At 41.8% G+C, this 12,026-nt stretch overlaps 1 protein-coding gene across 1 annotated transcript in view; it reads right to left on the bottom strand.

Moving 5' to 3' along the window:
* Positions 1-12,026, bottom strand: part of CHST9 (carbohydrate sulfotransferase 9) — a 237,597-nt gene that overhangs the window by 108,255 nt on the left and 117,316 nt on the right. The window contains exon 3 of the mRNA XM_068993962.1: positions 9,847-9,888. Coding sequence (XP_068850063.1) covers positions 9,847-9,888 — 42 coding nt within the window. The remainder of the gene's footprint in view (positions 1-9,846; positions 9,889-12,026) is intronic.

Raw genomic sequence — 12,026 nt, 5'->3', positions numbered from 1 at the left:
CTCTCCTGGGGTCTCAGCTCCCTTCTCGCCCACGTGTGCGGTCCGTCCCAGCCTGGACCCCGGCATCTGTGCCCGGCCTTCTGCTATTCTAACTGCCTGCGACTCACTTTCACAGAGGTTGTCACCCCATATCCCGCCATCAGTCTCCCAATCTGACTTCTTGTCCTTCTTCAGTAACATGACTCCCGTTTATCCAACATCAGATCTCAGAGAGGCATAAGGTCAGCGATTTGCCTTTAAATATTTAATACATTCCTACTAATTCTACCTCTGCTGTGGATTAAATTGGGCTTCCCTGGTGGTGCCGTGGTAAAGAATCTTCTGGTCAATGCAGGAGACATGAGAGACACAGTTTGATCCCTGGGTCGGGAAGATCCCCTGGAAAGGAAATGGCAACCCACTCCAGTATTCTTGCCTGGAGAATCCCATGGACCGAGGAGCCTGGTGGGCTACAGTCCATGGAGTTGCGAACAGTTGGACATGACTGAGCACACAGCAAGAATACTGGAGTGGATAGCCTATCCCTTCTCCACCAGATCTTCCCGACCCAGGAATTGAATAGGGGTTTCCAGCATTGCAGGCTGATGCTTTACCAACTGAGCTATCAGGGAAGCCTGTTTACAACTATCAAAACTCATTGAGTCAGACAATTACCTGTGCATTTTATTGCATATAAATTGTACTAAAAAATTAAAACATTCTTTTACTTAAAACAACATTAACACTAAACATCATTCAGACTATTTGCTTATTTTCCAGGCATGAGAGAATTAAGAATTAAGAAAATTCTTATTTTATTGAATTTTACACAACTGGTTATAATGTATGATGACTATAGTAACTCATCCAGTTTCATTAGATTAAGCCTCAATTTGTTGTGAAGTTCAAAAACATAAAGAAGTACCAAGATAAAAAAAAAAACAACTCACCTCCCAAACAAACAAAAACCCCTGCTCTGAACCAGGATTACATTTTTAAAGATGAATGTCATTGCTACAATATACCAGCAAGGGGAGCAGTTACACTTTGAGAACAATTTCATCCTCTCACCACTGAATTATTCTATAGGACACTTTAAAGAGACCAAAATTGACTTTTGGGTGTAGCCACAATGGAAATGACAGATCATTTTAATGCAAGAGAAAAAGATTGGAAACCTTGACCCTCTAGATTACTTTGCACCTCAATGAGAAGGGGAAAAACAGATCAGCTTATTAAAAGAATATATTTATGTAATTCAGGTACCAGAAAAAACATTTAAAAGAACAGCTAAATTAACTGTGGGCTGCCACTTTTCCTTGGTTAATCATTCCCATATGAGAATAATAATGTCTGTCCACCTCCCTTCTCCCACAAAAGAAAAAGACCCCCAAGAATGCCACTCTTCTGATGGATGTGGGCATAGCAGCATCCATTTGTGTAGAATTTGCAAGCTGTTCGAATACTGGAGTCTGTTTGAGCAAAGGCAAGGCTGGCAAAGGGTAATTTTTTAAAATCCTGAAGCATAAAGGTTTTTCAGTTGAGATGGTTATGCCATGAATCTGAAGGTTTATGTTGCATTTTTTATATATATCACCGTGCTCATCAATTCTTATAAGATTTGTAAGGCTTAATGCTCAGCTAAGCTCAGGAAGCCTGTAGAAAAGTCTCTAACTATCCCTTCCTGTCAGGTTTGGTAATCCTGGATTTATAGAAAAGAATGTTCTGGCTGACAATGGCAAGCATGTCCCCCAAGGCACATGCAAGTGAAGGGCTCCCTGTAGAGACACTTACAATATGGGTAACCGCCCCTTTAACACTCTAACCTACATAGTAACCCTGGCCTTGATTCTAACATCATGCGTGGTGTGTCAGTCACTCAGTCATCTCTGACTCTTTGCGACCCCATGGACTGTACCTGACCAGGCTCTTCTGTCCATGGAATTCTCCAGGGAAGAATACTGGAGTGGGTAGCCATTCCCTTCTCTAGGGTAATCTTCCCAACTCAGGGATCAAACATGAGTCTCCTGCATTGCAGGCAGATTCTTTACTCTCTGAGTCACCAGGGAAGCCCCTCTAATATCATGGCACCTTCTCAATTCTCCTGGTTCCCCAGAGAAGCTGAGCACAGAGGACACAGCATCATGTGCCCTGGAAAATGCCCTCAGCCATGCCACGGGGTGGGGATGGATTCCCACTTGTAGGAAAGCCGTATCTCTACATTCTGCAGTGCTCATGCATCTGAGCTGTGCCTTCCTCTCTTGGAGTCAGGTGAACCCGAGAACGCCGGGCAAACAGAAGCAAGAGTCCCTTCCAGAACTGCGTAGGAGAATGCACCGACAGAATGCAGAGCTTTAGAACGTGAGCAGATGTGTGGGCTGACTCTACATAGGCACCTGCAGGGGCGCCAGGAGCAACTCTTCCTTTAAAGTCGCACGTCACAGCAACACTTTCACAAGGGCAGCCCTCTGCCCTAGGAGAGGGGATGCTAGCAGCATGGCAAAGGGCATCACCCATGAATGTGGGTACCCTCTGCCTGGGACATAAACCCTGCCCAGAGATGCTCCCTATGAAAATCCAAGGAACACTTCTCAGTTCAACATCCTTAAGAAAGGATTTGGGATTACTTCCGCTCATGAAATAGAAGGAAATCACTTTTTTCCCCCTCCAATTTCTATAAATGGAAGTCCAAGGAAGTAGAGGGTTCAGAGTAAGAAGATTCAAGTTTAGACTCTGCCTTGAACACTTTCTTCAGACCCCTAAATCAGGGATGCTACAATCTGAACCATATTCTTGCTGGCAAAAAGTCATGGGGTTGCTCCACACTGAATTAGCATTTCATTACGCAGCACAGGAGTTTTAAAGAACAACGAAGCAAACAACGAAGGAAACATGGAAATGAAGTGCTGTGGCACACACAGTCCTCATTTTGAGCTTGCCACTGAATGGACCTTAGTTTTGGGTTCTTCCAAGTCGGATATAAAATAAAAGACTGTCTCCCAAGAGTTATAAAACCTGTGAGATGTATAAAGGGTAGAGATGAAATATAAAGGGACAAATAAACAAAGAACCCAGAAATGGGAGATATGCTGGTTAGAGGAGGAAACAAAAGCAAGGTGTAGTTATAGCTAAAGACATTAAGAAAAAATAGATGCCTGTGCGTGTGTTTAAAATTTTACTTTAATTGTTCATCGCTGTATAGTTGACTTACAGTATTAGCTTCAGATGTACAATAGGGTAATACAAATTCTTATAAATTGAACACCATATAAGATTATTATAATGTTACTGACTGTATTCCCTGTGATTTGCTCATCTTATAACTGGTAGCCTGTTGTGTTTGTTTAAAATGAAAGGTGAGTTGCTTGCTATAGCAGATCTGCTTGCAAACAGACAGCAAGGAATAACTGGCAGTTGTAAAGGGCACATTGGTCTGGTTGACATGGCACAAGGTGATTAAAGCACATTTCAGAAAGGGCTGATGTGTGTTTGCCAAGTGGAAGAACCCCAGCCTGAAATCCAATCAGAAGTGTTGCATGGCGCTTCCTACTCTTGAGGAGGTAGAGATGGGCTACACTTCAGCATGGTTCCCACCCCATAGGGAAGGGCCATGAATGGGGAGTGAGGATGTTATGTGATCTAGAACCATCTATAAATCCGTAGGTGACTGCAACTGACTGAAAGGAACATATCGGAAGCAGAGTACTTGGAAGTGAATTCTATGTGACTCCCTGTTGGCAGTCACAGGAGGGTGGGCTTTGGGAACCAAGTCTGAGCGAGAAGAAAGAGCTTTGAGGTTACCCACCCTCTAAAGAGTCTCGGCAGCTGTATTTTCACAGAACTGTAGAGTTTTGTCTGAATTTAACAGGGTTTTCCTAATGTTTCAAATATTATTCATGAGAAACGCTGGGCTGGAAGAAGCACACGCTGGAATCAAGATTGCTGGGAGAAATATCAATAACCTCAAATATGCAGATGACACCACCCTTATGGCAGAAAGTGAAGAGGAACTAAAAAGCCTCTTGATGAAATTGAAAGAGGAGAGTGAAAAAGTTGCTTAAAGTTCAACATTCAGAAAACGAAGATCATGGCATCTGGTCCCATCACTTTATGGCAAATAGATGGGGAAACAGTGGCAGACTATTTTTTTTGGGTCCAAAATCACTGCAGATGGTGACTGCAGCCATGAAATTAAAAGACACTTACTCCTTGGAAGGGAAGTTATGACCAACCTAGATAGCACATTCAAAAGCAGAGACATTACTTTGCCAACAAACGTCCGTCTAGTCAAGGCTATGGTTTTTCCAGTGGTCATGTATGGATGTTAGAGTTGGACTGTGAAGAAAGCTGAGAGCTGAAGAATTGATGCTTTTGAACTGTGGTGTTAGGACTCTTGAGGTGCACCTTCAGTTCAGTTCAGTCACTCAGTCGTGTCTGACTTTTTGTGACTCCATGGACTGCAGCACCTCAGGCTTCCCTGTCCATCACCAACTCCCGGAGCTTAGTCAAACTCACGTCCATCGAGTCGGTGAAGCCATCCAACCATCTCATCCTCTGTTGTCCCCTTCTCCTCCTGCCTTCAGTCTTTCCCAGCATCAGGGTCTTTTCCAGTGACTCAGTTCTTTGCATCATATGGCCAAAGTATTGGAGTTTCAGCTTCAGCATAAGTCCTTCCAATGAATATTTAGGACTGATTTCCTTTAGAACTGATTGGTTTCATCTCCTTGCAGTCCAAAGGGCTATCAAAAGTCTTCTCCAAAACCATAGTTCAAAAGCATACATTCTTTGGCGCTCAGCTTTCTTGATAGTCCAACTCTCACATCCATACATGACTACTGGAAAAACCATAGCTTTGACTAGACGGACTTTTGTTGGCAGAGTAATGTCTCTGCTTTTTAATATGCACTCTAGGTTGGTCATAGCTTTTCTTCTAAAGAGCAAGCGTCTTTTAATTTCATGGCTGCAGTCACCATCTGCAGTGATTTGGGAGCCCCCAAAATAAAGTCCGTCACCTTTTCCGCTGTTTCCCCATCTATTTTCCATGAAGTTATGGGACCAGATGCCACGATCTTAGTTTTCTGAATGCTGGGCTTTAGGCCAACTTTTTCACTCTCTTCTTTCACTTTCATCGAGAGGCTCTTTAAGTCTTCTTAACTTTCTGCCATAAGAGTGGTGTCATCTATATATCTGAGGTTACTGATATTTCTCCTGGCAATCTTGATTCCAGCTTGTGGTTCATCCAGCCCAGCATTTTGCATGATGTATTCTGTACGTAGGTTAAATAAGCAGAGTGACAATATACAGCCTTGACATACTCCTTTCCTGATGTGGAACCAGTCTGTTCGATATTTATATATACACACATACATATATATATGTACATATATATATAGGGATACAGTTTGTTTTACAGTGTTGTGTTCGTTTCTGCCATACAATGAAGTGATTCAGCTATATGTATACATATAGCCTGGGATATAGTGCTTCCCAGGTGGCACTAGTGGTAAAGAACCTGTTTGAGAATTCAGGAGACATAAGAGATGCGGGTTTGATCCCTGGGTAGGAAAGATCCCCTGGAGAAGGACATTTGCAACCCACTCCAGTATTCTTGCCTGGGAAATCCCATGGACAGCGGAGCCTGGCAGGCTATAGTCCATGGGGTCACAAAGAGCCAGACATGACTGAAGTTACTTAGCATGGAAGCACACATACATATATCCTCTCTGTCTTGGGCCTCTTTCCCCCGCCTCCATCCCATCCCTCTAGGTCATCACAGAGGACCAGGCAGAGCCCCCTGTGCTATACAACAGGTTCCCACTAGTTATCTATTTTACACATACTAGCACCTTGAATATTCTTCTTGAATATATTCACTCACTGAATGAATCAACCAAATTCCCCAAAGAAGAGTGTATCTCCCAGTAATTAAAATAGTAGTCCATAATGAGTGAGATACAGCCTATAGTTTCTTTATTACTTCCATTTGGCATATGAAGGATATTCTCCAGCCATTCAAATCTCTCTCCAAGGGAAGTTAACTATCAAGGTAGATCTTGGCAATTCTCTCTCGGGGTCTGCAATGCTAACTAAGAATTTAAGAGGACACCAGACATCATCCTCTTGGCTGGTGAGATAACCCACTTCCAGGTATAGGAGAGGAAGTGTGGTCCTGCCTGCTTCACCCAGTGAATCCTGTTCTAAGGTCTAGAAGGGGTGCTGATGACCTGAGGGACAAGAAGCATGCAGATGGGCTCTTTTTAACTTGGTTCAAATACCACTTTTCTATTCCAGGGGAGATAGAAATGTTTCTCACTGTCTCGTGTGCTAGTGAAGAATGAAAACTCAAGTGGAAGAGAGGCTGGGGTAGGGACTGTGAGCCAAGGGGGGTGAGTTAGAGTATAGGAGAGGGGGGCAAGGGTCTGGTGGGTCTCTGAGCAGACAACCATGTCTGGAGCTTAGCTGGTAGGAGAGTAGACAACCTTGGGCTTTTTGGCAACTCAGCTCTCTTCCTTGATAATGACAAGAGCCATAGGATCAGAGGCAGCTGACCCTGAGAAAACCTAGTCTTCTGCAAACTCAGGGTAGAGGCTGGAGAGCAAGTCTTGGAATAGCAGTCTCCAAGCTTCTCAGATCGGAACTCATCAATGTTCTCAACTGTTCTCTCAATGACACAGTGCTTGCTTTGACGTTCCCCGACTCAAGCCATTGAAACATCCCTATTGGCTGCTCTGGGACACATAAATATGACTGTACTTGCAAAATCATGCTTTCATAAAAGATTCTTAATGCTGCTTAAAAACCACTTTCACAGGGCTTCCCTGGTGGTCCCGTGGTTGAGAATCCACCTTGCAATGGAGGGGACACTGGTTTGATCCCTGGCCCAGGAAGATCCCACATGCTTCAGGACAACTAAGCCTGCCCATGCACCACAACTCCAGAGTCTACGCCCAGGAGCCCGAGAACCTCAACCATTGAGTCCATGCGTCACAACTACTGAAGCCCACGCACCCCAGATCCTGTGCTCCAAAACAAGAGAAGCCACCACAATGAGTAGCCCACGCACCACAAAGGAGTAACCCCTGCTCTCTGTATCTAGAGAAAACCCAAGTGTAGCAATGAAGACCCAGCACAGTAAAAAATAAATAAATATTAAAAGAAATACTTGCACGTGTCCCTTTCCAATCTTCATTCCTCATTCTGCTTTTTCTCTCCCCCTGGAGACAAGCTCCTATTCACAGATGACAATCATCTCGCAGCTCTCATGTATAGGGCACTTTTGTATGAATATGTTGTACACAACTTGTCTTCAATAATCGCAACAACCCATATAAGCTGTGTACTGTCATCCTCATTTTATAGACGAGAGCTCAGTGAGGTGAGGCCAACACTGAAATGTACGTGGGTTACGTGATCTGCCCATGTTACATGACTCACAGACTCTGGAGCAGGGATTCAAACTTGTGCCTTTCTAATAGGCATTCCACACTCATCCAAGAGCATAAGGGAAAGGACACTGAAGCTCTCAGACATAAACTCCCTCGAATCTCTTTGTATACACCTTCAAATGTTTATTTATCTCCCCTTCTCTCCTCTAAGGAGAAGCCTATTCCTGAAAGTTCTCTCTACTGTCCACAGTTTTATCTATTCCCATTTCTCCACATTTCAGCTTTTTACAGACAACTCTCAAATCTTTCTGTGAGCTCCAGCTCACGTTTCCAACCTCTAGGAAAGGGCGTATCTTCTTAGCAATACACCATTTAATAGACCATATATTGTTCCCCACCTCCTCAGCTCTCCACCTCAAACACGTCTGCTGTTTTTCTTAAGCATTCCACAATTCTCTATTTCCATGTTCGCTCACACTGATTTGAAATGTCCTTTTCTCTACTTGTAGACATTGAATTTATGTTTAAAGAATGAGCTCCAGTGTTATACCTGCTATGAATATTTCCCTAACTTTTTAGTTGGATTTAATGGTATCATCTCAGTGTTTCCTAAGCACTCTGCTTATAAGGATAACACATCACTTATCACATGGGAAAACTGCCTCCATCTCTGCTTCAGCTTATGGGCTGCCAGCACAGTGTAGACAAGAAGACAGTTTTATTAATCTCTACACACCTTGAAGCAATAAGCACAGCCCTTGGCTAAGTGTTTGTTGTATGAATGAATGAATGGTGATTTGGTTACTGCTCTGACTTTTTAACATGCCACAAAGAGGGCATGATATGATTTAGGGGTTATTTTTTTCTCCCCTTAAATCTTCACTATCATCCTGGGAATTTGTCTTTCTTGCTTTGTGAAAATACTGTTTTAAATTAAAAAAAATTCCCGTGGTATAAAATCACAGAAAATGCAAGGGAATGATGCATCATTTTTCTTGTAAAAATAAATACATGACTGTCATCCAGGTGATCAATGTTAGAGATAGGCATTCAAAAAATTAAAATGGGTATTTGTCAGTTTCAAAAATAAGATAACAAGAATTGATCCTCTTCTATTAACAAACATTTATGTCCACATATAACACACAGTACATTTCAGTAGATTAGAATACTGAGTTTGGGGAGGTGGGAAGAGAAAGGGGATGTTGTGAGCCTGAACTACAGAAGTCAGATTTATTAATATCAGAGTATACTTTCAATACTCTGATCTGCCAATAACGCCTGTCTAAGGAGAAAGCCACTAAATGACATGCATTTTGTTTTACAGCTGAATCTTTTTGCCTAAAGACTACCGTATGTGCCAAAACCATGAAAACAATTACTCTTTTAAAATAGGTTACAGCTGTTTCCTCTGTTTCTTGTATCAAACCCATTCCATGCTGACAACTCATAAGTAAATTTCATCTTAGTCTGGGTCAAACTGTCAAAACTGTGTAATCAAAATATCTGAATGAAGAAGGTTTTACTGAATTCTTAGAAGAAGACATTTCTGGAAAATAAATATAGTCCAATGTCCCAAGGAAGTGTTATAAAATAAAAACAGGTAAAACGTGAACTTTTTCAAATAAGATGGACATTAATTATTTATTAAGCTAGATATAACTGGAATATATCTTCAAAGTCTGTGACTTCCTCTGTAAATTTGTTGAGGGCAAGGATCATGGTTTGCTTGCTTTTCTCCCCTACCCTCCAAGACTTTATAAAACTCAAAATGCCACCTAGGTTGTGCTTTCTGGTGATGGATCATCAGAACAGGTATTTAAAAGCGACGCTACAGGGTTTTCAGTTATTGTGGCTTTGGGGCTACCCTGGTGGCCCAGATGGTAAAGAAACTGTAATGTGGGAGACCTGGGTTCGATCCCTGGGTAGGGAAGATCCCCTGAAGAAGGGAATGGCAACCCACTCCAGTATTTTTGCCTAGAGAATTCCTTTTTTTTTTTTTTCTTATTTTTTTTTTTATTAAATTTTAAAATCTTTAGTTCTTACATGTGTTCCCAAACATGAAACCCCCTCCCACCTCCCTCCCCATAACATCTCTGTGGGTGATCCCCATGCACCAGCCCCAATCATGCTGTATCCTGCGTCAGACATAGACTGGCGATTCAATTCTTACATGATAGTATACATGATAGAATGCCATTCTCCCCAATCATCCCGCCCTCTCCCTCTCGCTCTGAGTCCAAAAGTCCGTTATACACAGCTGTGTCTTTTTTCCTGTCTTGCATACAGGGTCGTCATTGCCATCTTTCTAAATTCCATATATATGTGTTAGTATACTGCCTAGAGAATTCCATGGACAGAAGAGCCTGGTCAGGTACAGTCCATAGGGTCTCAAAGAGTTGGACATGACTGAGTGACTAACACTTTTGCTTTGCTCGTCTAAAACAACCTGAGACCCAAACATTATGGAGAGTTTACTCACTGATTCTGGGTGTAGACTGCAAGTAATTTACAGGTTCCCATCCTAGAAAAGAAGAGACAGGAAATGCACATATTACCATCACCTGCAAAGACATTTAAGAAACTTTCTACATTGACATACCTCAAAGTCTCTAATATTTTATTGCTAGCCAAGAAGATCATGGGAAGGGAGAGTGTCATGAAATAGAATATGACATCCCTGTGTTTCTAGGTGACTCAAGTGGTGACGGGCTTGATATCACATATTAAGAAACCTGGCATTACCTTTAAACTTTGCCACAGAAAAGACAGCTTTGTGCCTCTACCTTCTGCCTCTGAGAAATCAAGCTGGGACTGCTAGGGTAGGCAGAGATGGAAAATATTCATCTTGGGATTTCCCTGGCAGTCCAGTGGTTAAGACTGCCTTCCAATGCAAGGGGTGAGGGTTTGATCCCTGGTTGGGGACCTAAGATCCCCACATGCCTCATGGCCAAAACACCAGAACATAAACAACAGAAGCAGTATTGTAACAAATTCATTTCGAGGAAGAAAATTTCCTTGGATTCTTTGCTTTCTACTCCATAATCTACGAAGGTGTTGATACACAATTATAGTTTCTGTTTAAAATTTCTGAGTACATGGGATAGATCTCTGTGTAAAATTGATAGTTGGGATAGAAACGCCATGTACACCTTCTGGTATGGAATATCCAATGGCCCACTCTTGGATAACTTGGGATGTGAAGCTTGAAAGAGTAAATGAACTGAAGTCTAGGATAAAAGGACAAAAGCTTTTTGAGGGATGAGATCCTATGGATAATTTTTATATCATCCAGAGCTACTGGAAGTTAATTCTATAGTGAAGAGCTCTAAGAAAGAATTCTTGAGGGTTCCCTTGAGCCAACAATTTTTCATCCTGATAATCAAGAAGGACGACCTTTTCTGCCAGATGAAGTTGCTCAATGTAATACAGAATATTTCTTCTGGTTTAGTCATCTCTGGGGAGAAATGAATCTCAACTCATTCTGAGAACAAGTTGAGGAAACCACAAGATGGTAATTATATGGCTATTCAGACTTTTTGCTTTCTAGATTACACTGGTCCAATTTCTCTTTTAAAAAAACATATTATAACCATATAATATGCAGGCTGCCCGCTTCCCAGGTGGCACAGTGGTAAAGAATCTGGCTGTCAATGCAAGAGAGCCGCAAGAGAAGTGGGTTCGATTCCGTGTCAGGAAGATCCCCTGGAGGAGGAACTGGCAACCCACTCCAGTATTCTTGCCTGGGAAATCCCATGGACAGAGGAGCCTGGTGGGCTTCAGTCCATGCATGTACGCTAAGTTGGTTCAGTTGTGTCTGACTCTTTGCAACCTCACAGACTGTAGCTCGCCAAGCTCCTCTGTCCATGGGGATTCTCCAGGCAAGAAAACTGGAGTGGGTTGCCATGCTCTTCTCCAGGGGATCTTCCCAACCCAGGGATCGAACCTGTGTCTCTTAGTCTGCTGCTTTGGAAGGCAAGTTCTTTACCACTAGCGCCACCTGGGAAACCCATGGGGTAGCAGAGTTGGACACGACTGAGCACGCACACACACACACACACACACACACACACGCACGCACACACACACGTACACACACACACAGATCACAGGGGCCCTTTTATATACTGTATGCTATACCATATATTTTATATATCACATAATTTTAATATATATGTTAATATTACATAGTGTTAATGTATATGTTAACATATATCTTACATTATCATATGTATATGTAATGTTTTGTTCCCTGCATACTGTCTTGTTTTTTAGAAATATTCCTTTCAAAGTATGTTGATAAAATCTGAACAAATACTTAAGAATGATGAGGCTTATACATAGAATGTGACCTTAACTCTCTGGTCCTGCTCTTCTGCTCCATTTAAAAAACTTGCTATCAGTGTAATTCATATATAATATTGTTTCTCTAACCTAAATTGAAAGAAAGATTATATCAGTGCTTGTTTTCTTTATTATTCTTTCATCAAATTTCATTTGTGCTAAAATATACCAGTTTATAGTTATGTCAATTAATGCCATTCTAGTAATAACTTTATAAGGGAAAAGAATCTGAAAAGGAATATATATATTATATGTATTTAAACTGAATTACTTTGTTGTACATCTGAAACTAATACAACATTGTAAATTAACTATACT

The sequence above is a fragment of the Capricornis sumatraensis genome, chromosome 21, assembly GCF_032405125.1.
Source record: "Capricornis sumatraensis isolate serow.1 chromosome 21, serow.2, whole genome shotgun sequence".
Taxonomy (NCBI): domain Eukaryota; kingdom Metazoa; phylum Chordata; class Mammalia; order Artiodactyla; family Bovidae; genus Capricornis; species Capricornis sumatraensis.
This window is presented reverse-complemented; position numbering and strand designations above follow the sequence as displayed.